The sequence below is a fragment of the Tachyglossus aculeatus genome, chromosome 20 (genome assembly GCF_015852505.1).
Source record: "Tachyglossus aculeatus isolate mTacAcu1 chromosome 20, mTacAcu1.pri, whole genome shotgun sequence".
Taxonomy (NCBI): domain Eukaryota; kingdom Metazoa; phylum Chordata; class Mammalia; order Monotremata; family Tachyglossidae; genus Tachyglossus; species Tachyglossus aculeatus.
The window spans coordinates 6,413,352-6,441,326 of record NC_052085.1 but is presented as its reverse complement, the minus strand read 5'-3'; the positions used below and the strand labels follow the sequence as shown (position 1 = coordinate 6,441,326).

Sequence of the window (27,975 nt, the reverse complement as noted above, 5' to 3'; positions counted from 1 at the left end):
CTTTTGGTCACAGAACCCCTAAGTGATCATTTTATGAAACAAATGACACCAGAGCAGACTACAATTTGGGCTCCAGTTCTTTATTAACCAACGGATCCTTCCGCCCCTCTGAACATTTTAAGCAGCACAAATTCATCTGACATTTGTACCTGCTGAAAAACCAGTTTCTCTTCACAGATTTGTAACCCAGGGACAGTTAACCCAAGGGTTTTTTTTTTCTTTCCACTCCACAATAAATAATGCTGCTTCTAACTGATGCACATAAAGTAGAATGAAAAAAAACAACACTTTTGATATGGGAACGCAACTTACATTTGCGATCTATGTCCTATTTGCAATCACGGCTCATTTGAGGGAGTTGTGTTTTCGGCAAATGCTGTCTTGCCAAAGGCTCTGATGAAACTCCTGGAAGGAAGAGGCAAGAATCCACTCTCTTAGGTCATTTTGCTGCTGCAGCAATAGTATGCAATTTCAGACTTCAGACAGGTAAATAATACAGCTTACAAGATCAGAAAGGAGCTAGCTACATTTGGTTAACAGAGGATTTTTTCTTTCATGTTTTCTCTCATTTGGAACCAACAAGAGAATGCACATGGCAATCCAAATCTTGTACTACTTTTCATCAGGAGATCACTGTGGCCAGTAAAATTTTGAAGTCGGTTAACCTGGTTTGCTAAGCTCCTACTGGACAGAGAATGTGTCTTTTTCTTCTGTTGTGCTTTCCCTAGTGCTTTGTTCAGTATCCCTCACCCAGAAGGGGATCAATAAATACCATTACTACTACTACTACTACTACTACCACTACTACTACCACTACTACTACTACTACTACTACTACTACTACTACTACTACTACCAAAATGTAAGCCAGGAGAGTTAACCTTGTTACTAGAAGCATACATTTCAGCCTGCAAGTTTCCAACTAAACCTCTCCACCCTTTCCAGTTTTAGCCTCCAGTGAATGTTGGTAACCTGACAAAAATCCAGTTTAGAATACTGTGGTACTGGATTTCAATCTCTGATAAAAATGACTGCTTTATCATAGCTTGATTTCTATTAGGTCCCGGGCCTGTTTTCATTGGCCTGACTGAACTCAGTGGTAGAATTGAGGGAAGGCAGCCAGCCATTCAGGAGAATGGCCCGAGCTAATTCAGGAAGGAGCATCAGCAAGTGGAAATATCAGAGTTCTGCCAACCCAATTTACGGGAGCCACGTAGAACCGCTGTGAAATGCAGTTCACATTCACTGGGAGGGTTTAATTACCCATCTTGGCATTATGGCCGTGAGCCAGTGATGCGCTGCACTCTTCACAAGTACGTTACCACATTAATTAGTAGGAAATTGAATAGAGGAATACACTTCATTCAAATGTACTGCCATTGGTTATCACTGTATGAAATACAATTCTTTAAATGTTTAGAGTTCATTCACCATGTGCTTAATTCTCACTGATGAGAATGGTGGGGGCAAAGCAAAAAGTAAGCCCCTTTCCCGATTTACATCTGGTATTTCCTATCATAATGGCTCTCTTTCTCACAATGGACTGCGCAGAAAACAATGAAATGCTGGAGCCGTGACATATGAAAGGAAAGACCAGAAGGCAGATTGCAACACAGATTTCATCCTGTCATCTTCGGCCGACAGTGAGCCTTCTCTCCCAAACCCCTCAAAATTCAGAATAATTTAAATTCTCTAATTCAGTTATTCTGATTTATTAACAGGAGAGTGAGTGGTAAATATTTGAAACTTTTTCCCAATATTTCACAAGGGACATCAGATTGAGGTTACAATTACAGAAAATACGCTCTGTTAAGTGCTAAGAAGCTTATTACATTCCAACCCATTGACTCCACTGGAATGATGGCTTCAACGAGAGGAATGAACCTAAAAGTTTTTCTCTGAATCTAGTCTGTCCACACCAATGAGAAGAATTTCAGGCAAGATGGCAGGCTCTGCACAACACCGAGTTAATTGTCCCATCCCAAAGTAATCAGATACCGCTTAGACCACGTGGCCGCTTCACCGCTCCTCAAGGATGGGCATCATTACCACATGCCCACCTGTAAAAGGCATCATTAATGAAAAGGAAAGTTGAGGCTAGAGAGCGTGGGAGAAATTCAGCACACATAAATCACTTATCATTTAATCCATGTCACAGGCAACACCTGCCTGTGGTCTTTTCCCCCAAAGGACGGTCAATGCTGTTCCAGTACGAGAGAGTGTTCTCGTTTTGGTTTCTTCTCACGAGGACAGATTTGAAAAAGTAGACCTCTGGGAGGAAATGCTGCAGACCTCTAGATTTGTGAAGGAACTTCCAGCATCGCTTGGGTATTCTGGATAGGAGGAGCTGGAGGAGATGATGTTTTTGAGCCTCTGCAGCGCGATGATTAAGAGCAGAAGCAGAAAAGCTAAGAGGCTGAGGAATATTGAAACATAGATGTAGACGTTGGATAAGTGACTGGATGATGAGTCCACTGAAGTGGACAGAGATGTGGGAAATAGCTCCAGAAAGGTCCCATTCTCTGCATTCCCCACAAATCCAGATGACGGATCAGGTTCGGACATCTTTGTTAAAGGTGGTGGTAGGAAAATAAGCGTCTCTTTGGAAATTGGAAGTCCTTATATAGGCTCAAGGGGACAGAATCGGGATCGTCTCATTTATCCATAGAACTGCCACCCACAATTTTAGGCTGCTCTTTCACCAGAACCGGCCTGCTTCTTTCCAAAGGGGAGCACGGCACTGAGGGTTCAGCAAAACTGCAAGAAAACAACAGCAATTTAATACCCAGCCCAGAAAAAAAATAAGAATATTTTGTTCAGTGTACCAAGCACAGCGATGGATACAAGCAAATTGAGTTGGACACAGTCCTGTCCCAGGTGGGGCTCTTAGTCTCAACCTCATTTTACAGATGAGGTAACTGAGGCACAGGGAAGTGAAGTGACTTGCCCAAAGTAACACAGCAGACAAGTGGCGGAGCTGGAATTAGAACCCATGCCCTTCTGACTTCCAGGCTTGAGCTCTATCCACTATGCCATGCTGCTTCTGATAAAGATAAAGTTACATTTATCTTTATTCAGCTTTTATTTGTGGGTAAAATCTGGTGAAATAATGGGCTAACCCTCATGGGGGCAAAGAAAGTTTGTTTCTTCATTATGAATGTTGTTCTAACAAGCGGCGGTTATTAGAGGCCACATTCCATTAGTTGGCCAGTTTCTCTAAGGAGCTACAACCAATGGTATTCATTGAGTGCTTACTATGTGCAGAACACCGTATTAAGCACTTAGGAGTATAATACAAAAGAATTAGCAGGCATGTTCCCTAAATGAAAAATTCATTAAAAAAAAATACAACTAGCAACGTCAATGTAGCATCTTCCTGGGTCCCAAAGAGTAGATGTTTAAGAAAGGAGAGGGCCTAGGATTCCGACCCCCCCTCACCCAAACACCCAAGCACACCCCAATTATCCCCATCTTTCCAACATATTGATCCCCACACATTGTTTACTACCACTGCCATGCCTCATCTTGCCTGGCTTCAACCAAACCAACTCGATTTACTACACCTTGCATCTCATTATATTACCATGACTCTGTAATAAATACTTCCCGTGATGATGAATTCAGCGTGATTTACTAAACCCCGATTCCTTCCTTGGATGAATGCTAAAGTCGAAAACCGTCTCGGTTTCCTTTCATTATATTGTTCCCTCAGCACTTTTGACCCTGAGTTTCCTCTCAGAGCTTTTGCTTTGCCTCTTTTCAACAGATCCAATTAAATGCCTTTTCCTTCCACAGGCTGACCTTCACCAGTTGGGATGAAAGCTGCAAGGCCTTAATGATGGCTGGAAGGGTGAGATGCGTTGCAGGACTCTTACCTGATTAGAGCAGCCTAATGAGCTCAAGCAAGTTCATTTGGGTTTATCTTCTGACAATATCTAGGTAATATATGAAATAATGTTCATCACGCTGTGCCTTGTAGGCTGGATCTCATTAGACTGCTAGAGAACTTTAATACTTCTAAATAATGAAATATAGTGTTATCAAATCTGTTAGTATTGATAGTAATATTCACTGAGATTGTGTGTGTGTGTGTGTGTGTGTGTGTGTGTGTGTGTGTGAGAACATACATATAGTTGTAGATAAATGATAAATGGGCTATCCCCTGACTTGTCCAAGATAGCTTAAAATGTAGTCCAACTGGGCATCTCAAACTTATGGTCCGCTGGTCAAATGAACCTCCTTCTCCAGCCCCCATCACCAACTGCATCACCCCAACAGCAGCTGTAGTGGTGGCAGACCTTGCCAAGAATAAGGAGCAATGAGCCAGGCTGCTAGAGCTCTGGGGAAGCTGTGTGGGGATAGGGAGGAAAGAGAGAGAGAGAGAAAGAGAAAAGGAGGCAGAAGGGAACAGAGAGTGAGGTGAGGTCTTCCCAGTTAAATGCTAATCTCCCATAATAATAATGACACTGATAATAATAATAAAAATGGTATTTGTCATATACTTACTATGTACCAAGCACTGTACTAAAGGCTGGATAGTTACAAGATAATCAGATTGGACCCAGTCTCTTTCTCATATGGGGCGCAGAGGCTAAGTAAGAGCAAGAACAGATATTGAATCTCCATTTGAGAGATGAGGAAAATGAGGCCCAGAGAAGTTAAATAACTTGCCTAATTAGGCAGTGAGAACACAGGTCCTCTGACATCCAGGCCTATGCACTCTCCATTAGGCAACACTGCTTCCCTTCTGCATCACTTATGCAGTTACATATTCACAAATCCCGGTAGCATTTATGTCCATAACTTTATACTCTGCTATTGACTTGTCATCTCTGGCCCCCAGTACTGTGTCTGACACAGGGCAGCTGGGTTGTCCTCCACATTGGGACCAATGGCCCCTGCCTGAGCCTCGCCCTGACGAGCTCTGATTCCTCTAGCTTTGGAGCACCCCCACTTCCTCACATCTTCCTCTCAGGGCATCAAGGTAACACAAAGTGCCTGGAAAGGACCGGAGCGAGAATGACTGGTTTAAGTTTCTACATTTAGATAGAGCACAAAATAGGCCTTCTGTTTTGAGAGTTAGGCGGGGGGAGGTTGACTGTTCAGCCCACTCCTGGGCAAACAAACCTTCCTTCAAGATTTCTTCTAGCCCTATTTTTCCAAATAATCCTGTGGGATTGCTCTTTGCAGTTACTGTGTACACTTTCTCCAAAAGAAAAAAACTGTGGCCTAGGATATGATCACCCCCAAATCTCACGAGTCAGAAGCCAGGCCCATAAAGATCTCTAACCAACATTGCCTGATTTCTTGAAAACGTTGGAATTGAGGAGGATTTTCTCAGCCCCCAAACTACCTCTTTGGAAAAATTTCACTGGGACATTGTGAACCAATGTGGCCTTTTGAAAAAAAGTTTTATTAGGAAATACAATAGAAAAATTTTTGTAAATTTTCCTTCTTCTGGATAACCTTTAACTTGGTACTGCAAATTGAACAAATGAACCACAATGTACTGATTTCCCATTACTTTAGATGGGAAGTTTTCAGATTGAATATAATTTCTAAAACTCATTTGATTAAATATGGCCAAAATACCAATTTAAATTCAGTGCTCTACTCTAAAAACTAGAGTCTAATTTGGAAGAATTTAGAATATTTATTCCAATTCCCCTACAGAAGTTTAAAATGGATAAATTTCATTTTATAATTTAAATATTTTATCCCCCATTGTTCTTGTGATATATTTTTTTAAAACGCTGACATGTTGCTGGTTTTCAGATATTAGGTGCAGGAAGCTAGGAAGTGCTACACTGAGTACTGAAATGCTGGACTGAGAAAATGCTTTTGATAGCCCGGGGAGGCCAAAGGGATGCAGTTCTCGAAAGAGAATGTGTTTAAAGAAAAGAAGGAAGAGATTTCAATGTAAATGCAGACTGTCACCCTGCCTCTCAGCCGTTTCCAATGTTCCTCATGCCGGGTTCCCAGAACCAACCATGCAGCATTTGATGCCATTTTCAGTGTCATTTTCCGATCCGCAAGAAACGGTTTATGAGCGAGGACAACGGAAGAGGCAGCTGGGTTTCAAAATGATAAATTACAACTTGCTAAAATGCGCTTAACTTTACTGTCGGACGATTTAGTTTCCTTGGGACTCACAATTAACCCCGGGGAGATCTGAGTAAAGAAATTCAAGGGCCACATGGATGTGGCGACCCTTTATCCAACAGCCTGCCTGGCTGAGAGCTCTGCTCACATATCACAATATGGGGCTTCCCCATCCTCTCCCAGCAGGCTGAGAGTTCTTAGCTCCCAGCCAAATCACGTACCCAGGCCGGGCTCTCTGCTTACAAACCCCACGTAGGATATGCTCATCGCAGCTTTGTTAGTAAGGACAGGGACCTTGTTAGCATTAATGGTGACTTCATCAAGCATCGCGTCAAAAACCGAAGGCTAACAAGTGCTTTCGCACAGGCACAGTCAAGGACAGCCACAGTTAGTACCATTTCTTCTCACACCTTTTCCTAACCAGTATCACCTTTACCTTACCATCAACATAAGGATTAATCATGAGAAAAATGGATTGTTTGGGGCATATCTCAATCACATAACTCATTAAGACTATAATCAGGTGGGGTCGGAGATTGAGTCAGTCACCTGCAATAAGCCAAGTCTTGGATTTCTCTCCCTTGGTTTCTGTTTCAGTCCCTCTCTGAAACAAGGTTTAAAATTCTTAGATGAAGGATGCTGCCAAGTGCCAAGCACTAATTATGATTCATGCACAAACTGGATTGACATTTGTACTATCAAGTGGGTCTTCCAAACACTAAATAAGGACTTAGCTCAAGTAATGAGTCAAAATTTGCATCGATGTTGTAAACATTATCTGTTCCAATCTTTGGAGCGTAGAGTGTTTTTAAAACTATTCATGTGATCTGCAGTCACAATCTCAAGTCTACCGTATCAAATCTTGGGGTTTGTGAATCTTATTCAAATAATTTTTTATATCTTTCCCTTTAAAAAAGGCAGTAAAAAATTGTTAAGCATTTCCTATGTGTCAAGCACTGTACTAAGCACTAGGGTAGATGCAAGTTAATAAGACTGTATACAGTCCCTATCCTACTTGGGGCTCACAGTCTAAATAGGAGGTATTGAATCACTTTTTTACAGATAAGGAAATTGAGGTTCAAAGTTAAAAAGTGACTTGCTCAAGGTCACCCAGAAGGTTAAGTGGCAGAGCTGGGATTAGAACCCAGGTCTGCTGGCTCTCAATCCTGCACTTTTCGGTTTTTTGGGTGGGGTGATGTAACGGTGAGAGAAAACTGGATATGTCTTTCAGTATGCATCATTTAGTGAAAGACCCAGTCACCAAGATGTTTATGATATATTATCTGTAACTACTACCCACCCCTCTTGTGTAAAACTCAAATTAAAAGTATTTCTCGGGAACCTATGCGAAGGTGAGAAACAGATTAGAGTTTAGTAGTCTCAATGTGCCATCAAATCTGTCTAGCCAAAAGCCCCAGTTTTGTAAGTAGCATATTAAAAATAATATTGCAATCTACTTATTCCAGCCATATCTTGAATCTCTGGTATCTCACTCGGTTTCATTCCCAGCCCTCTGCAGAAATGTTCATAGCTTGGTGGTTCTCATTTACAAAGGCAGAGGCCCCGCGAGTCTGAGAAGTTTCAGAAGCAAGAACCCAATAGAGAAACCAAATTCAATAGATTTCTATAGGGTTCATTGGTCATTTGATGCCAATTTCCCATCAAGGTTCTGAGGGCCAATATCTTGAAGTCACAGAGTCAAAAAACAGTCACTTATCATGGACTGAGATACTGCAGGCCTTTTTTTTTTAAAAAAAAAAAAGTGAACAGTGATCTTAAATGGCAAACTGAGCTAGTAAGAGCAAGATTCCTTCTCTGTTTCTCCAGAGGCCAGAGGAAATGCTAAGACTAGACAGAAACCAAACAACCCACCCAGTCATCTCCCTGTCTTCAAACAGGCCATTTTGCTTCAACCAGAAGCAGCATGTTCTAGTGGCAGAAGCACGGGTTTAGGATTCAGAGGACGTGAGTTCTAATACCGGCTCTGCCACTTGTCTGCCGTGTGATCTTGGGTAAGTCACTTAACTTCTCTGTGCCTCAGTTACCTCATCTGTAAATGGGGATTAAGACTGTGAGCCCCATGTGGGACAGGGACTGTGTCCAACCTGATTACCTTGTATCTACCCCAGTGCTTGGCACATAGTGAGCACTTTAACAAATACCACTATTATTATTATTAATAATAATATTAGGACTTCATCTAGAGCATAGCAGACAGATGGGACTAGATCCTGCACTTTAAAGGGAGACAAGTCCAGAATCTCATTCCCAACATCTGCCATCTCCCACCGTGAGGAAAGTCTTCCTTATTCCCACCCTCAGCTTGCAGCTGGAAACCCCGTCCTTCCTCTTAACTCCCACAGGAGTCATGGAGAAGGGAAGGTGGAGCCAGCTTCCTCCATCCCAGCCCAACAGAGCATCTCCTTCCCTATCTTAAGGAGGTACTGTCCTAAGAGTCAGTATTATATTTCAACTATCCTTCACCTGCAGCAGGGACCTGGAATAGAACATTCTTCAAGTACTTTCAGAGATGGTGCCCAGCTGGGAAAAGAGGGGGAGGCAGAGGGGAAGGAAGAAAAAGAGAAGCCAAGGAGTGGGGGTGGAATGTAGGAGGAGGTGGAGGTAAGTGGCATGAGGCGGAACTGGAGCTTTCTGAACAAGGTGCTAGGTAGGAAGGGCTCTGAGGAAAGCTGGAACTGGAACTTTATTTTTCTTATGTTATGAAGAGAATAACCAGCAGGAACCCATCATCATCATCAATCGTATTTATTGAGCGCTTACTGTGTGCAGAGCACTGTACTAAACCCAAGACGACGATATTTTGCGTTGACTTAGCAAGCACCCTCTTTCAGAGAAGATCAACACATTTCCCTCTAGGAAGAATGAGGCTTCCAACTCCAGCAGCTGGTGTTCCAAACCTGGAATTGACTCGGAATGCAGGGGGATGCCTTTTACTTTGATAAAAAGAAGTTTGGGTCACAGATTGCAAGCCCTAGAGGTTCAGCATCTACCTCAAGGGAACCTAGTTAGAAAAAAAGAGAGAGAATACTTTGCTATCAGTGGTGCTGTCTGCCTCCTCAATTGAGCCGTGAATGCCCCTCCACTTGCTTCCCAAGCACTTTAATAAATACAACAATGAATGAAAGCTCAGAAAGTCACGAGGCTGCCGTGGGATGGCTGGTGGGAGTTCAGTCAGACAGGCAATCTTTTTATCCTGATCTTTCAGACCCCATCTTTGAATGGATAGGGTGGACAGATGGGGAGGTGCTTGTCCCCTACTAAAAGATTTTTTAGTCACGACTGCCGTTGTTATGATGGCCTAGAATAATCAGCAAATGCTCCATTCTGTAGTTCAGTGACTTGCTACCACTCTAGCTAAAATAGGAGTACCCTAGTAGCCCCAATTTTAAAGCAGCAGCCTGAAGCCCCGGGAAGAGTGTGGCCCTGTTTTAAAAAATGCAGATACAAAAAGAGAGAAAAATCTAAGAAAATACCCTGAGAGAGAGATGTCAGTGGGGTAGAGGGCTAAAGCCAAAATGAATCCGCAAGAAGGTGAGAATGGGAAAGTGGGACTTCCCAGGTAATACAGCATTTTTAATGAGTTTTTAAGACTCACTTTCTCATGGTTCTGAACCATATTCAGTAATTCAGGTAGTGTACAGAAGGAAAGTTTCCTAATTTTCCTGCAGTGAGATCTGATTAAACACTGGTGGCGTCTTCAAAGAGACACATTTCACTTGTGCGAGGACTTTAAACAAGTCTGCACAAGTCACGATAAAAGAAATCCAGCCAGAAAATTCCCCCATACTGGGAAGAGGGAACACGGGGTTGGGGGTGGGGGGGAGCTTTCCCACACCAAGTGTCTAAGCATTCCGAATCCTTTACGATCAGCAGTGAAATCAACTGTGCCTCCATTGCTCCTTCCACGAAAAGATTTCTGAGCTGCTTACAAACCCCACAGAGGATTTGCTCAACGCAGCTTCGTTAGTAAGGACGGGCATTACTGACACTCCTGTTTTAAATATGAGACGGCTGATTTTCAGAAAGGCCCCAAGGTCACATGTCAGGAAAAACAGGACTATATAGGCTCAAAACCACACTCCCCAAAATTGTTCTTGTAAGGTGTAAACTCCCTTGGGGTAGGGATTGTGTCTTCTAACGTTATTGTGCTCCCCCAAGCGCTTAGTGCAGTGCTCAGCACAGTGGAATAGGTGCTTAAAACATACTGTTTGATTGAAGGGACATGTTTTAAAATATCCACAAAGTTCTAGGTGGATTTGAAATTTTAAAGTGCTTGCTCCCCCCATAAAATCTCTCCTCCCCCACCCCCCCCACCACCATATAGGCAAGGGGAATTACATCAACACTAGAGCAATGGATCCCACTGTTCCTTGGGGACAATTCTGGCCTCTAGAGAAGATTCAGAAGAGACCAATTAGGGAAACTGAAGGCTGGATCTTTGAGGAAGAGGTCAATTAACAGGGATTAGTTGAGAAAGGTTTCCCATCCAAGCCGCAGGGATCCCTGCATACTCATACAGCATTGCAGAAGAGGCCAGGCGGACCTTGACTGCTGAAAGTCAAAGGAAGGAGCCCTACTCAGGCAGCAAACACACTGCCTTTTGCTATAGAGGAGGAGGAGGTAAAGGCCCTCTGGGACCTCCAAAAAAAGCCAAAATGCAGAGGCCTCACCTTAGCTCTGACTTTTCTGGAAGTAACTTCCACAGTCAAAGCCAAGAAAAAGGGAAAAGCATTCCTGATGGCATTCCTGCAGAAGCCTAAAGCAAGGAAGGGGACTAAGTCCTCAAGTGTGTGCATGAACTTTTTCCCTCAGCCTATGGAACAGAGGAACTGTCATTATAAAAACGGGGTGAAAGTTGACTATGGAAACCTCAGTGGAATCTTCCTGCTTTCCATCGCAGGCAAGATTCTCACCAGAATCTTTCTGGACTAATAATAATAATTACAGCATTTATTGAGGGCTTCTTATATACTAAAGCACTGGGGTGGATACTGATCGTCACATTGAACACAATCCTTGCCCCACATGGGGCTCACAATTTAAGGGAAGGGGAGAGGAGGTTTCTTATCCCCATTTTACAGATGAGGAAACTGAGGCCCAGAGAATTTAAGTTTAAGCAGCTCCACCACTTGTCTGCTGTGTGATCTTGGGCAAATCACTTCACTTCTCTGTGCCTCAGTTACCTCATCTGTAAAATGGGGATTAGGACTGTGAGCTCCATGTGGGATAATAATAATAATAATAATGATAGCATTTATTAAGCGCTTACTATGTGCAAAGCACTGTTCTAAGCGCTGGGGAGGTTACAAGGTGATCAGGTTGTCCCACGGGGGGGTCACAGTCTTTATCCCCATTTTACAGTTGAGGGAACTGAGGCCCAGGGAAGTTAAGTGACTTGCCCAAAGTCACACAGCTGACAAGTGGCGGAGCCGGGATTCGAACCCATGACCTCCGACTCCAAAGCCCGGGCTCTTTCCACTGAGCCACGCTGCTTCATTTTAATGTGAACTGTGTCCAACCTGATTAGCTCATATCTACCCCAGCACTTAGTACAGTGCCCAGCACACAGTAAGCACTTAACAAATATCATAAAGAAGTGACTTGCCTAGGGTCACACAGCGTATCAGTGGCATAGCTGGGATTAAAATCCTGGTTGCCTGACTCCCAGGACCGTTCCCTTTCCATTAGGTAAATGAAGGTGACCCATGTCCAACATCCACCAGTCATACACTGAAACACTCATTGCCACTTTTTGGGGGAATCGTAATCATAATAATGGTATTTGTTAAGTTCTGCCTAAAAGCCAAGCATGGCGCTAAGCACTGGAGTAGATGCAAAATAATCATGTTGGACACAGACCATGTCCCACATGGGGCTCACAGTCTAAGTGGAAGGGAGACCAGATATTCAATCCCCATTTCACAGATGAGGAATCTGAGTCTCTGTGCCCAAGCAGAGCCAGGATTAGAACCCAGGTCCTCCGACTCCCAGGCCCATTCTCTTTCCCCCAAGCCCCGTTGCTTTCCTACTCAAAGAGCCTCAAAGAAGGGCATGAGAAGAGTCAGATCCCCTGCACATAACACAAAAAGTGTTTATGAGCTCCAGGAACCTAATCAATTGAGATCTCTCTCTGTCTCTCTCTTTCTCTCTCTCACACATCAGGTAACCCTTTTCAAATGAGAAGACTTCTTCTAAACCCCAGAAGAATATCAGCAGGGCTGCTGTCTACGAATGACACTGTACTAAAGGCCTCATTCCAAAAACTTGTTCGTGGTTGGGACTGCCTACGGCTCCTGCTAATCTTTTGCTCTCACACTCTTTGAGGACTTTCTCTGGACAAATACATCGGCAAAAAAGGACGCACAGTTCCGGTGATGTAGAACACAATGACGTGTGCAAGCAATCGTGAGTGGAAGGAGGAAATAGAGTCCTCAAGAGCCTGTTGTAATTTCAGATAAGAACTTGAGTCTTAGAGCCAAACGGAAACCTAAGCAACTTAGAGATTCAAGTGAACCGTAAATTTGCTTCATCTAGGGAAAAAAAATGTGGAGGAAGTGAAAAATAATTAAAGATTGGTTTTCAGAACCATGCTCCTTGTAATTAGTGCATACTAATGTAATTTCATACTCTAATATAAAGTATATCTGATTCTACTTCTAATTATGGGTGCTTTCTTCCTAAAGTACATTCTATCTTCATAGCCCTTAACGACCTTGACTTTTTCTTAGATTTAAGTGTGTCTCTTAGATTGTAAACTTATCAAGGGTAAGGGCTGTGCCTTCGTCTTTCACGGTATGCTCCCAAGCCCTTGCTGCAGTGCTGACACACTCACTAAGTACTGATGAGGAAGATGAAATATATAAGTATATATATTTGTGTATATAGCTATAATTCTATTTATCTATTCTGATGGTATTTACACCTGTCTACATGTTTTGTTATGTTTTGTGTCTCCCCCTTCTAAACTGTGAGCCCGTTGTTGGGTAAGGACCGTCTCTATATGTTGCCAATTTGTACTTTCCAAGCACTTAGTACAGTGCTCTGCACCCAGTAAGCACTCAATAAATACCATTGAATGAATGAATGAATGAAAACCACGATTCCTCCCCCAACCTGTCCACACAGTCCCTTTCCTCATCTTCTTTGTTTTAGTGGTGACATAATTGATTTATGATGGAAGACTCTATCCTCAGAGGACTTGGGTTCTAATCCAGGCTCTATCACTCTCCAGCTGGGTTACCTTGGGGATGTCATTTACTTCTCTGTCCTTCAGTTTCCTTATCAGTAAAATGGGAATGAAATGCCTATTCTTCCTTCTACTTAGAGTGTGAGCTCCATGTGGGACAGGGACTGTAGAATGTAAACTCGCTGTGGTCCGGGAACGTGTCTACCAACTTTGTTGTATTTTACTTTCCCCAATGCTTGGCACAGTGCTCAGAATACAGTAAGCACTCAATAAATGGGGATTAATGAGAAACAGTATGGCTTAGTGCATAGAGTACGGGCCTGGGAATCAGAAGGACCTGAGTTCTAATTCCCGGCTCTGCCACGTGTCTGCTCTGTGACCCTGGCCAAGTCATTCACTCCTCTGGGCCTCAGTTAGCTCATCTGTAAAAATGGGGATTAAGACTGTGAGCCCCATGTGGGACAGGGACTGTGTCCAACCCGATTTGCTTGTATCCACCCCAGCTCTTACAATAGTGCTTGGCACTTAGTAAGTGCTGAAGAAATTCCACCATTATTATTATTATTATTATGTGGGCAAAGCCCTTCAACATCCAGATCTCCAACTGGATTTCAGAGGGAGAAAGGAAAAAAACAAAACAAAACCCAAAACACCTTCTGGCCCTATACCTTTTAAATGGCACCATAAAATAAAGTGGAGAATTAAGGTGAATCCTTGGGTGAAAATACTTTAAGATTACTCTTGAGCAGGAGATGAATTCCATGCAGGATCCCAGGACTGTATATAGGATATAAAAATCTGGCTTTAAGGCAGCAGTGTGGATCAGGCTGGACTGACTACATGAGTCTGACATGAATAATCCTGGAAAAGACACCTTTATTGAACAAAACTCTTCAAGACATTTTGGATCCAGGGAAATCCTCCTCAGCCAATCTTAAAGACCAAATATTTTAAACTTCCAAATTCCCAGCACGTTTACATCGAACTAGGTAAGACACAGATTTCTCTCAAGGAGAATGTTTATAGACTGAATTGTTCTGTCATTCCTTCAGCTTCTGATGTGTTATGGTTAAAACTGAAGCAGTGTCACTGGGACAAACAAGCTGGGCAGTACGCTGGTGAGTATCTGAGCATTTGTATTTGTAGGAAACTCTTGGGCTAGCCAGTTAAGACATTAAAATCACAATGCCCAAGTGGATGCCTCTAGTTCTCCATGGCAGGACTGTTTAGAACATTTACCAAAGCGTTATTCCAGCAGCTTCATTTCTGGTGGGGGAAAAAAAAGAATCTCAAAATATAAGAGATCAGAGAATGAGTTTTAACGATCACACTTTATCTAAATGTCATTAATCTTGGAACCATCTTTGATTAAAATTACCCTCAACTGAATTACTTGTTCTTTGTCTCACAGATTACACCCTGGCAAGGGTTGGCAAATTCATCAAGAGAAAAATTTTCTAGGAGCACCAAACTGCCAAGCACACCAGTGCAGCCAATTCAGTTGGCGGGTCTAATTTCTAGACTAATTCTGCCAAGTTCAGATAGAAACATTTCATTCCCAGTCAGGTGGAGGCAGTGATTTTTAATTCATTATTGCACGTAGAAAGGACCGAGACCTGCAGTGATTTTTAATTCATTATTGCACGTAGAAAGGACCGAGACCTGTTGAGGCTAGTCTCCTTTCACAGAATCCATAATGTGTGTTTTCTGGGAGCCTTGGGAAATTTGAAAAATTTCCCAAGAGCATCCCCTACGCTCTTGGGTCTGTACCTCTTAAGCACTTTGATACTAACCCTCCAAGGCCCTGCTGAGAGCTCACCTCCTTCAGGAGGCCTTCCCAGACTGAGCCCCTTCCTTTCTCTCCCCCTCGTCCTCCTCTCCATCCCCCCATCTTACCTCCTTCCCTTCCCCACAGCACCTGTATGTATGTATATATGTTTGTACATATTTATTACTGTATTTATTTATTTTACTTGTACATATCTATTCTATTTATTTTATTTTGTTAGTATGTTTGGTTTTGTTCTCTGTCTCCCCCCTTTTAGACTGTGAGCCCACTGTTGGGTAGGGACTGTCTCTATATGTTGCCAATTTGTACTTCCCAAGCGCTTAGTACAGTGCTCTGTACATAGTAAGCGCTCAATAAATACGATTGATGATGATGATGATGATGATGAAAAAGGAGACAGAGTCCAGGACAAGAGTTAGAACCAGAGGCTTCTATTTAATAGTCAAAGATTTGTCATCTAGAGATTCACAAGGCTACCCTTTACCATCCTATACTTTAGGATGGGCCACAGTATGATGCCGGCCACACCTTCACCAGAAATTCCAAGGGCAGCGGCAGCTGCTCCCTTTCCATCCAAGCCACGTGTCGGACCAGATCCGAGTCCAGCTCCTGAGCCTACTCACCTTCCCTACTGCATCCCCTACGCTCTTGGGTCTGTACCTCTTAAGCACTTTGATACTAACCCTCCACCCCCGCCCAACCTGGCCTCGACAGCTCCTAGGTACCTAGATCCTTATACTCTGTCACTTCCCCTATCTTTAATTCATTTTAACGTCTGCCTCCCCCCACTAGACTGTAAGCCAGTCAATGCAAAATCAATACCACTGATGAATTGATGGACTGACCAATAATGATCCAACCCCGCCAACCACTTCGCCATGGGTCCGGCATAGAGTGGGGCTGCAGCTCTGTTGCCGCGCGACCTTGAAGGCATTTTTTCTTTGCATCCTGGCATCTTGCCTAGACAGCATCCTGTCTCACAGAGCCCTTGCCCAGATTAGCGAGCTAATGTTTTCAGAGGGTTTATAAGCCATCGGTGGAAGGTGTGAGGTTCTAAGGACTGTGCTGGGGTACACAGGAACCTATCAACAATGGAAGGGCGGCCTCAGAGAGCAGACCCATGTCTGCAGCACAAACTACAGTTGGGATGACACAGAACGGGGGGCGGGAAGTGGGGAGAGGGTAAACCTGCAACCAGTATAACCACAGGGAAAATGTTGATGAACCAGCTACCTTTTAAGAGCCAAATAAGTGTATCTGGTAAGAGCTAAAGCCTAACAGTTGTTTTTAATCAGCGTGACTCCTTTCGAAAACTGCTCAGCTATTCTGACTTCCCTTGGGAACTGAATCTTGATATTCACTACCCGCTGAATGAATTCTGCTACTGTCTGGCATTTTTTAATGTAAGCCATTCCCTCTTCCTGGTTCTGACACATGTCCTAATAGCGGCCTATTCAAAGTGTACCTGTAGTCGAGTTCCATCAAAGGACTTAAGTGGCAGAAAGTCATGATTTTTTCCTGTAGGGTCCCTGATAATAATTTAGTCGCTGGATTTTGATTCCCTTTCTACAGCAAAAACATTACAATAATATAGTTGAGTAGAAGTGAAAATGAACAACTGAGGAAATATTGATGCCAGTCACAGTCTGCCCTTACTAAATTAGGTTTTTTCGATGAGAGTCATGTGGGTATGCTCTTTCATGTTTACAGATTTCGCCTGGGTAATTTTACACTAACCCCTTCAAATATACAGTCAGTAAAATAAATCTCAGGTAGAGGGGGGAAAAAACCAATTTCAAGATGTCTACATAAGTGTTGAGGAGATGAAAGGATGGGGTGAGTATCCCAGGGGTTTAGAAGGTGAGGAGTAAAATGTACAGGGGATGTGGTAGGTGGGGAAATAGGATGAAAATAAGGTGTTGGATTTATTTCTCAATCAGGGTGGGAATGTTCGATCAGGTGCTAATGCCCTGAGTTTTCTCTAGGATTAACTCACTGGCAGTGTTAACTATAAAAGCAGCGCATTATAAGAAGAAAAAAACAGGTGAGGATTCTCTTTAAAAAAATGGAATGGCTTTTTTGGGAGCTATAATCTAAAATTCTTGGATATATTTTTGTGACCTTGCTGTTTCTACTCTCCAGTCTTTAAAAAAAAAAATTAAGGGGAATAGAATTGGGAGTAAAATATGTATCCCCAAGGTGCTCTGATTAGTTTCTTGTATCACAATGGTCAAAGTAACTAACTTGAATTTAACAGCATTAATTTTACATTCTGTAGGCTGAAAAACACCTTATCAAAGTGTTTTAATTAACATCTTACTTTTCTCTCCTCCTCAGTCCCTTTTCGACATCTTAGAAAATTTATTTTTCTTTCTTGCCAATCTCGTAGTATATGTAGAACTAATGGCATAAAACCACCTAAAGGTAAGAACTAGAAGAAAAAATATTTAAAATGTTGAATTCTACCTTGGTGTTTTATCTGTAGTTTTTTCAAAACGTGTAGGAATTGGAGGGCTTGGATTTTTCCACACAACAGCTAACAAGGGTTACAAGTACCTATTGGAATCAATAAATTTTTATTATGCGTTTTATTTTGAAGAATTATCATGCTAGTTGCAAAGCAGAATGCAGGAACAGGGTTCCCAAGGTGAAAAACAAATATTTAGCCCAGAGTGTATGGCAATGGCCAGATTTTGAGATGATTTTAGACACAGAGTGGCAGGGTGGAGGCTGGGAACTAAAATTCAGATTTTGGGTCAATAACTTTCATAGTAGTTAGTAGGAAATCAGAAGTCCTTTTGATTCTGAATAAGCACACTTTACCAACACCACCCTGCCACCCAGAAAATCAACAATGAAAAAAATGAGGGCATTTCTTAAATAACAAAAAAAAGGTCACGTTTTGAGGGTTTCTCAGAAAACTATATGATTAACTGGCATGGGATTCTCTAATCGCATGGAACAGAATCTTGAAGAAATCAAGGTCAGGTAAGAGAGAAACACCGTTATTTCGAAACTCTGTAGCCAATTGTTTCTCCTGGTACACAGGGGTGGAAAACACCCACTACCTATTCTCTCCAAAGCCCCTTCTTCCTGCTTGGAAGCATCCTTTTGCATTAACTCTGTTTTTTGTTCATAAACTGCCTCGTTTGTCAACATATACAGCCACATACATTTGCATTATTGATTATGAGAAGAGACACCTTCATCCTAAAACAAAACGCAGGATGCATTGATTAGCAAAACAACAAAAACTCACCACCACCCCCCAACCCCAATCTTACAGCAGGTTTAACACACTCCTCTCTCCCAAACAATTAAAGCCCTCCAATAACTGCAGTTTTTTTCTTAATAAAACTTTTTTTCTAAAGATAAAGAATTGTACACCACGCGAATATTGCTGATTTAAAGAAACTTATTATTTTCCCTTATCCTTTTTTTCCCCGTTTATAGAGTGGGGAGAACTATACAGTAAAAGGCAGTGAAGAAAGGCGTCCCAGAAGAGAGGGCAGAGTCTTGTTGAGAGATGGGAAGGCTTCCTGTCCAGTTGGAGTGGTTTGGGTCTGGGGTCGGGGAGCGGACTAAGGGGTCTTGGGGCGATCCCCTCCAGAAACATGTTTCTGTGGGAAAAACCCCCCTCACCAGTCAGAAACCAACACCCTAAGGCACGGCCTCGGGCCCAGTGGCCCCCCACCATCAGTTTCTGTCTGCTGGGGGTAAGTGGGCCATGCTGGAAAAGGCTGCATGCCCTGCCGGGATGGGAGGGATTGTGGGGGGACTGAGGGGGGGACTGGGAGGGACTGCGGGGGGGGATGCAGGGCAGTGCAGGGAAGTGGGGGCCAGATGGAGAGAGCGGGGAACCCCAGGGGAAGGAGGCGGCGGAGAGGGGGGGAAACGGGGGGCAAGGGTGGTTCAGGAAGGTCGCCAGGGGACAGCAGAATAACAATAAAAATTGTGGTATTATTTGTTAAGCGCTTACTATGTGCTAGGCACAGCGTGGCCCAGTGGAAAGATCACAGGCTTGGGAGTCAGAGGTCATGGGTTCGACTTCCGACTACACCACTCGTCAGCTGTGTGACCCTGGGCAAGCCACTTAACTTCTCTGTACCCCATCTAAAATGGGGATTAAGACTGCGAGCCTCACGTGGGACAACCTGATCACCTCGTATCACCTCCCCCCGCAGCGCTTAGAACAGTGCATGGTACATAGTAAGCGGTTATCAAATACTATTATTATTATTATTACTAACAGTTGGGGTTGGGGGGGGGGGGGATACAAGCGAATCGGGTCGGACCCAGTCCCTGTCCCAGGTGGGGCTCACAGTCTCAATCCCCATTTGGCAGACGAGGGGACTGAGGCCCTGAGGAGTGAAGTGATTTGCCCGGGGTCACACAGCAGGCAAGGGGCGGAGGAGGGATTGGAACCCAGGACCTTCTGGCTCCCAGGGCCGGGCTCCAGCCACCAAGCCATACTGCTTCTTTGGAGGGGAGCAGGGAGGGGAAAAGTAGGAAGGGGGACAGGGGGGGAAAGTAGGGAGAGGGCAAGGGGGGAAACTAGCGAAGGGGGAAGGGGGGAAAGTAGAGAGGGGGACGGGGGGGGAGTAGGGTGGGGGACGGGGGGAAACTAGGGAGTGGGCCAGGGGGGAAACTAGGGAGAGGGCCTGGGGGAAACTAAGGAGAGGGACAAGGGGAAAGCAGGGAGGGGGCCAGGGGGAAAACTAGGGAGAGGGACGAGGGGAAATTAGGGAGAGGGACAGGGGAAGGAGGGAGCGGGACGGGGGGCAACTAGGGTGAGGGACGGGGGGCAACTAGGGTGAGGGACGGGGGGAAACTAGAGAGAGGGACGGGGGGAAGCTAGGGAGAGGGACGGGGGGAAACTAGGGAGAGGGATGGGGGGAAACTAGGGAGAGGGCCTGGGGGAAACTAAGGAGAGGGCCTGGGGGAAACTAAGGAGAGGGCCAGGGGGAAAACTAGGGAGACGGACGGGGGAAGCAGGGAGCGGGTCACGGGAGCAACTAGGGTGAGGGACAGGGGGGCAACTAGGGAGAGGGACGGGGGGCAACTAGGGAGAGGGACAGGAGGAAAGTAGGGAGGGGGCGGGGGGAAGCAGGGAGAGGGACGGGGGAAAGTAAGGAGGAGGGACGGGGGGAAGCAGGGAGAGGGACGGGGGAAAGTAAGGAGGAGGGACGGGGGAAGCAGGAAAAGGGACTGGGGGGAAGTAGGGAGAAGGACGGAGGAAAAGCAGGGAGAGGGGGAGGGGGGAACGGGGGAAAGTGGGGAGCAGGGAGAGGGAGAAAAGCATAGAGGGGGAAGCAGGGTGGAGCTGGAGAAGGAGAGGGGGTGAGGCCGGGGGGCGGCCGGGCAGGGGCAGGGGGGAGGCGGGAGGCGGGAGGCGGGAGGCGGGAGGCGGGGGGGGGTGGGACGTGTCCGGGCCGGGCCGGAAGGCCCACAGGGACCGGAGGGAGGGAGCCGCTTTCCCGCCGGGACCCCGGACCAGGTGGGGGCCCGGCCCCGGGACGGGGGCACGGGCACGGGCACGGGGGACCCCCCCGCCCCCTCCCCTCAAACCCCCGCTGGCCCCCGCCGGCAGGCTGCAGGCAGGGCCGGCGCACACACACACGCACACGCACACCCCGCTCACACCACCACCCCCGCTCACCCGCGGGGCCCGGGCGGACCCCAAGCCAACCACTGGGCGCCCAGCGGGGCCGCTCCCGCCTGCATTCATTCAGTCCTTCGTACTCAGTCAGTCCTTCACTCATTCAATCGTATTTATTGAGCGCTTGCTGTGTGCTGAGCACTGTCCTAAGCGCTTGGGAAGTCCAAGTTGATTGAGCTCTTACCGTGTGCACAGCACTGAGCTAAGCGCTTGGGAAGTCCAAATCGGCAACCTGTAATCACGCATTCAGTAGTGTTCATGGAGCTCTTACGGTGTGCAAAGCTCTGAGGTAAAGTGTTTGGGAAGTCCAGTGGGCAACATTCATTCATTTCATCGTGTTTATTGAGCTCTTGCTGTGTGCACAGCACTGAGCTGAGCGCTTGGGAAGTACAGATAGGCAACCTATAGTCGTTCATTCAGTCGTGTTTATTGAGCTCTTACTGTGTGCAGAGCACTGAGCTAAGCGCTTGGGAAGTGCACATCGGCAACCTATAGTCTTTCATTCAGTCGTGTTTATTGAGCTCTTACTGTGTGCAGAGCACTGAGCTAAGCGCTTGGGAAGTACAAATCGGCAACCTACAGTCATTCATTCAGTAGTGTTTATTGAGCTCTTACTGTGTGCAGAGCACTGAGCTAAGCGCTTGGGAAGTCCAAATCGGCAAACTATAATCATGCATTCAGTAGTGTTTATTGAGCTCTTACGGTGTGCAGAGCGCTGAGGTAAAGCGCTTGGGAAGTCCAGTCGGCAACATTCACTTATTCCATCGTGTTTACTGAGCTCTTACTGTGTGCAGAGCACTGAGCCAAGCGCTTGGAAAGTACAAATCGGCAACCTATAGTCATTCATTCAGCAGTGTTTATTGACCTCTTTCTTACTGTGCGTAGAGCACTGAGGTAATTGCTTGGGAAGGCCAAATCGGCAACCTGTAATCATGCGTTCAGTAGTGTTTATTGAGTTCTTACGGTGTGCAGAGCGCTAAGGTAAGCGTTTGGGAAGGCCAGTCGGCAACATTCAGTCATTCCATCGTGTTTATTGAGCTCTTACTGTGTGCAGAGCACTGAGCTAAGCGCTTGGGAAGGCCAAATCGTCAACCTATAATCATGCATTCAGTAGTGTTTCTTGAGCTCTTACGGTGTGCAGAGTGCTGAGGTAAGCGTTTGGGAAGGCCAGCCGGCAACATTCTTTCATTCCGTCGTGTTTATTGAGCTCTTACTGTGTGCAGAGCACTGAGCTAAGTGCTTGGGAAGGCCAAATCATCAACCTATAATCATGCATTCAGTAGTGTTTACTGAGCTCTTACGGTGTGCAGAGTGCTGAGGTAAGCGTTTGGGAAGGCCAGCCGGCAACATTCTTTCATTCCGTCGTGTTTATTGAGCTCTTACTGTGTGCAGAGCACTGAGCTAAGTGCTTGGGAAGGCCAAATCGTCAACCTATAATCATGCATTCAGTAGTGTTTACTGAGCTCTTACGGTGTGCAGAGTGGTGAGGTAAGCGTTTGGGAAGGCCAGCCGGCAACATTCTTTCATTCCGTCGTGTTTATTGAGCTCTTACTGTGTGCAGAGCACTGAGCTAAGTGCTTGGGAAGGCCAAATCGTCAACCTATAATCATGCATTCAGTAGTGTTTACTGAGCCCTTACGGTGTGCAGAGTGGTGAGGTAAGCGTTTGGGAAGGCCAGCCGGCAACATTCATTCATTCCATCGTGTTTATTGAGTTCTTACTGTGTGAAGAACACTGGGCTGAGCGCTTGGGAAGTCCAAATCGGCAACCTATAATCATGCATTCAGTAGTGTTTATTGAGCTCTTACTATGTACAGAGCACTGAGGTAAAGCGCTTGAGAAGTCCAATCGGCAACATTCATTCATTCCATCGTGTTTATTGAGCTCTTACTTTGTGCAGAGCACTGAGCTGAGCGCTTGGGAAGTACAAATAGGCAACATTCATTCATTCAGTCGCACTTATTGAGCTCTTACTGTGTGCACAGCACTGAGGTAAAGCGCTTGGGAAGGCCAAGAGGCAACATTTATTCATTCCATCGTGTTTATTGAGCCCTTACTGTGTGCACAGCACTGAGCTGAGCGCTTGGGAAGTACAAATAGGCAACATTCATTCATTCAATCGTACTTATTGAGCTCTTACTGTGTGCAGAGCACTGAGGTAAAGGGCTTGGGAAGTCCAAGAGGCAACATTCATTCATTCCATCGTGTTTATTGAGCTCTTACTGTGGGCAGAGCACTGAGGTAAAGGGCTTGGGAAGTCCAATCGGCAACATTCATTCATTCCATTGTGTTTATTGAGCTCTTACTGTGTGCACAGCACTGAGCTGAGCGCTTGGGAAGTACAAATAGGCAACATTCATTCATTCAATCGTACTTACTGAGCTCTTACTGTGTGCAGACCACTGAGGTAAAGGTCTTGGGAAGTCCAATCGGCAACATTCATTCATTCCATCGTACTTATTGAGCTCTTACTGTGTGCAGAGCACTGAGCTGAGCGCTTGGGAAGTACAAATAGGCAACATTCATTCATTCAATCGCACTTATTGAGCTCTTACTGTGTGCAGAGCACTGAGGTAAAGGGCTTGGGAAGTCCAATCGGCAACATTCATTCATTCCATCATGTTTATTGAGCTCTTACTGTGTGCAGAGCACTGAGGTAAAGGGCTTGGGAAGTCCAATCGGCAACATTCATTCATTCCATCGTGTTTATTGAGCTCTTACTGTGTGCAGAGCACTGAGCTGAGCGCTTGGGAAGTACAAATAGGCAACATTCATTCATTCAATCGCACTTATTGAGCTCTTACTGTGTGCAGAGCACTGAGGTAAAGGGCTTGGGAAGTCCAATCGGCAACATTCATTCATTCCATCGTGTTTATTGAGCTCTTACTGTGTGCAGAGCACTGAGGTAAAGGGCTTGGGAAGTCCAATCGGCAACATTCATTCATTCCATCGTGTTTATTGAGCTCTTACTGTGTGCAGAGCACTGAGCTGAGCGCTTGGGAAGTACAAATAGGCAACATTCATTCATTCAATCGCACTTATTGAGCTCTTACTGTGTGCAGAGCACTGAGGTAAGGGGCTTGGGAAGTCCAATCGGCAACATTCATTCATTCCATCGTGTTTATTGAGCTCTTACTGTGTGCAGAGCACTGAGGTAAAGGGCTTGGGAAGTCCAATCGGCAACATTCATTCATTCCATCGTTTTTACTGAGCTCTTACTGTGTGCAGAGCACTGGGCTGAGAGCTTGGGAAGTACAAATAGGCAACATTCATTCATTCAATCGTACTTATTGAGCTCTTACTGTGTGCAGAGCACTGAGGTAAAGGGCTTGGGAAGTCCAAGAGGCAACATTCATTCATTCCATCGTGTTTATTGAGCTCTTACTGTGGGCAGAGCACTGAGGTAAAGGGCTTGGGAAGTCCAATCGGCAACATTCATTCATTCCATTGTGTTTATTGAGCTCTTACTGTGTGCACAGCACTGAGCTGAGCGCTTGGGAAGTACAAATAGGCAACATTCATTCATTCAATCGTACTTACTGAGCTCTTACTGTGTGCAGACCACTGAGGTAAAGGTCTTGGGAAGTCCAATCGGCAACATTCATTCATTCCATCGTGTTTATTGAGCTCTTACTGTGTGCAGAGCACTGAGCTGAGCGCTTGGGAAGTACAAATAGGCAACATTCATTCATTCAATCGCACTTATTGAGCTCTTACTGTGTGCAGAGCACTGAGGTAAAGGGCTTGGGAAGTCCAATCGGCAACATTCATTCATTCCATCGTGTTTATTGAGCTCTTACTGTGTGCAGAGCACTGAGGTAAAGGGCTTGGGAAGTCCAATCGGCAACATTCATTCATTCCATCGTGTTTATTGAGCTCTTACTGTGTGCAGAGCACTGAGCTGAGCGCTTGGGAAGTACAAATAGGCAACATTCATTCATTCAATCGCACTTATTGAGCTCTTACTGTGTGCAGAGCACTGAGGTAAAGGGCTTGGGAAGTCCAATCGGCAACATTCATTCATTCCATCTTGTTTATTGAGCTCTTACTGTGTGCAGAGCACTGAGGTAAAGGGCTTGGGAAGTCCAATCGGCAACATTCATTCATTCCATCGTTTTTACTGAGCTCTTACTGTGTGCAGAGCACTGGGCTGAGAGCTTGGGAAGTACAAATAGGCAACATTCATTCATTCAATCGTACTTATTGAGCTCTTACTGTGTGCAGAGCACTGAGGTAAAGGGCTTGGGAAGTCCAATCGGCAACATTCATTCATTCCATCGTGTTTATTGAGCTCTTACTGTGTGCAGAGCACTGAGGTAAAGGGGTTGGGAAGTCCAATCGGCAACATTCATTCATTCCATCGTGTTTATTGAGCTCTTACTGTGTGCAGAGCACTGGGCTGAGCGCTTGGGAAGTACAAATAGGCAACATTCATTCATTCAATCGCACTTATTGAGCTCTTACTGTGTGCAGAGCACTGAGGTAAAGGGCTTGGGAAGTCCAATCGGCAACATTCATTCATTCCATCTTGTTTATTGAGCTCTTACTGTGTGCAGAGCACTGAGGTAAAGGGCTTGGGAAGTCCAATCGGCAACATTCATTCATTCCATCGTTTTTACTGAGCTCTTACTGTGTGCAGAGCACTGGGCTGAGAGCTTGGGAAGTACAAATAGGCAACATTCATTCATTCAATCGTACTTATTGAGCTCTTACTGTGTGCAGAGCACTGAGGTAAAGGGCTTGGGAAGTCCAATCGGCAACATTCATTCATTCCATCGTTTTTACTGAGCTCTTACTGTGTGCAGAGCACTGGGCTGAGAGCTTGGGAAGTACAAATAGGCAACATTCATTCATTCAATCGTACTTATTGAGCTCTTACTGTGTGCAGAGCACTGAGGTAAAGGGCTTGGGAAGTCCAATCGGCAACATTCATTCATTCCATTGTGTTTATTGAGCTCTTACTGTGTGCAGAGCACTGAGGTAAAGGGCTTGGGAAGTCCAATCGGCAACATTCATTCATTCCATCGTGTTTATTGAGCTCTTACTGTGTGCAGAGCACTGAGGTAAAGGGCTTGGGAAGTCCAATCGGCAACATTCATTCATTCCATCGTTTTTATTGAGCTCTTACTGTGTGCAGAGCACTGGGCTGAGAGCTTGGGAAGTACAAATAGGCAACATTCATTCATTCAATCGCACTTATTGAGCTCTTACTGTGTGCAGAGCACTGAGGTAAAGGGCTTGGGAAGTCCAATCGGCAACATTCATTCATTCCATCGTGTTTATTGAGCTCTTACTGTGTGCAGAGCACTGAGGTAAAAGGTTTGGGAAGTCCAATCGGCAACATTCATTCATTCCATCGTGTTTATTGAGCTCTTACTGTGTGCAGAGCAATGAGCTGAGCGCTTGGGAAGTACAAATAGGCAACATTCATTCATTCAATCGGACTTACTGAGCTCTTACTGTGTGCAGACCACTGAGGTAAGTGCTTGGGAAGTCCAATCGGCAACATTCATTCACTCCATCGTGTTTATTGAGCTCTTACTGTGTGCAGAGCACTGAGGTAAAGCGCTTGGGAAGTCCAATCGGCAACATTCATTCATTCCATCGTGTTTATTGAGCTCTTACTGTGTGCAGAGCACTGAGCTGAGCTATTGGGAAGTACAAATAGGCAACATTCATTCATTCCATCGTGTTTATTGAGTTTCTACTGTGTGCAAAGCACTGAGGTAAAGCGCTTGGGAAGTCCAAGAGGCAACATTCATTCATTCATTCATTCATTCAATCGTACTTATTGAGTTCTTGCTGTGTGCAGAGCACTGAGGTAAAGCGCTTGGGAAGTCCAAGAGGCAACATTCATTCATTCCACCGTGTTTATTGAGCTCTTACTGTGTGCAGAGCACTGAGGTAAAGGGCTTGGGAAGTACAAACAGGCAACATTCATTCATTCAATCGTACTTATTGAGCTCTTACTGTGTGCAGAGCACTGAGATAAAGCGCTTGGGAAGTCCAAGAGGCAACATTCATTCATTCCACCGTGTTTATTGAGCTCTTACTGTGTGCAGAGCACTGAGCTGAGCGCTTGGGAAGTACAAATAGGCAATATTCATTCATTCCATCGTGTTTACTGTGCTCTTATTGTGTGCACAGCACTGAGGTGAACGCTTTGGAAGTACAAATAGGCAACATTTATTCATTCAGTCGTACTTATTGAGCTCTTACTGTGTGGAGAACACTGGACGAAGTCTTTGAGAAGTACAAATCGGTAAGTTATAGTCATTCATTCATTCATTTATTGAGCTCTTACTGTGTGCAGAGCGCTGGACTAAGCGCTTGGGAGGGTACAAACCGGCAACATTCATTCATTCAGTCGTATTTATTGAGCTCTTATTGTGTGGAGAGCCCTGAGCTAAGCGCTTGGAAGTACAAACTGGCAACCTATAGTCATTCATTCAGTCGTATTTACTGAGCTCTTTCTGTGTGCAGAGCACTGTAGTAAGCGCTTGGGAAGTACAAGTGGGCAACAGATAGGGCCGGTCCCCACCCAACAACGGGCTCAATCGGGGCTCCCGCCGGGACTCACCCTGCTCCCGCTGCAATCGGGGCTCGGTTCGGTGCTCCCGTTGCAATCAATCGGTGCTCCCTCCGGTGCTCCTCGTGCTCCGTCCGGGACTCCCGCTGCAATCGGTGCTCCGTCCAGGGCTCCCGTTGCAATCAATCGGTGCTCCCTGCGGTGCTCCTCGTGCTCCGTCCGGAGGTCCCGCTGCAATCGGTGCTCCGTCCGGGGCTCCCGTTGCAATCAGTCGGTGCTCCCTCCGGTGCTCCGTCCGGAGGTCCCGCTGCAATCGGTGCCCCGTCCAGGGCTCCCGTTGTAATCAATCGGTGCTCCCTCCGGTGCTCCTCGTGCTCCGTCCGGAGGTCCTGCTGCAATCGGTGCTCGGTCCGGGGCTCCCGCTACAATCAATCGGTGCTCCTCCTCCTCCGTCCGGGGCTCCCACTGCAATCGGTGCTCGGTTTGGGGCTCCCGTTGCAATCAATCGGTGCCCCCTCCGGGCTCCCTCTGGTGCTCCTCGTGCTCCGTCCGGGACTCCCGCTGCAATCGGTGCTCGGTCCGGGGCTCCCGTTGCAATCAATCGGTGCTCCCTCCGATGCTCCTCGTGCTCCGTCCGGAGGTCCCACTGCAATCGGTACTCCGTCCGGGGCTCCCGTTGCAATCAATCG

General features: G+C 45.6%; 1 protein-coding gene and 1 long non-coding RNA gene across 8 annotated transcripts in view; one reads left to right on the top strand and one right to left on the bottom strand.

The window, feature by feature from the left end:
* LOC119941650 overlaps positions 1-13,038 on the top strand; it is a 42,219-nt gene extending 29,181 nt beyond the window's left edge. For all 6 annotated transcript variants that reach the window (XR_005455240.1, XR_005455238.1, XR_005455239.1 and 3 more), the window contains 2 exons: positions 3,796-3,939; positions 12,286-13,038. This is a non-coding gene — a long non-coding RNA (uncharacterized LOC119941650). The remainder of the gene's footprint in view (positions 1-3,795; positions 3,940-12,285) is intronic.
* On the bottom strand, positions 77-27,975 carry SERTM1 (serine rich and transmembrane domain containing 1). 2 transcript variants are annotated; one of them, XM_038762206.1, is made up of 3 exons: positions 27,843-27,975; positions 5,938-5,942; positions 77-2,757 (listed from the first exon to the last, which is right to left on the bottom strand). In XM_038762206.1, exon 3 carries the CDS (start codon positions 2,563-2,565, stop codon positions 2,242-2,244), a length of 324 nt encoding a protein of 107 aa, XP_038618134.1. In that variant the 5' UTR covers positions 2,566-2,757; positions 5,938-5,942; positions 27,843-27,975; the 3' UTR covers positions 77-2,241. The 2 variants fall into 2 exon arrangements, with proteins under 2 accessions (XP_038618134.1, XP_038618133.1); XM_038762205.1 differs by lacking the exons at positions 5,938-5,942; positions 27,843-27,975 and adding an exon at positions 27,338-27,579.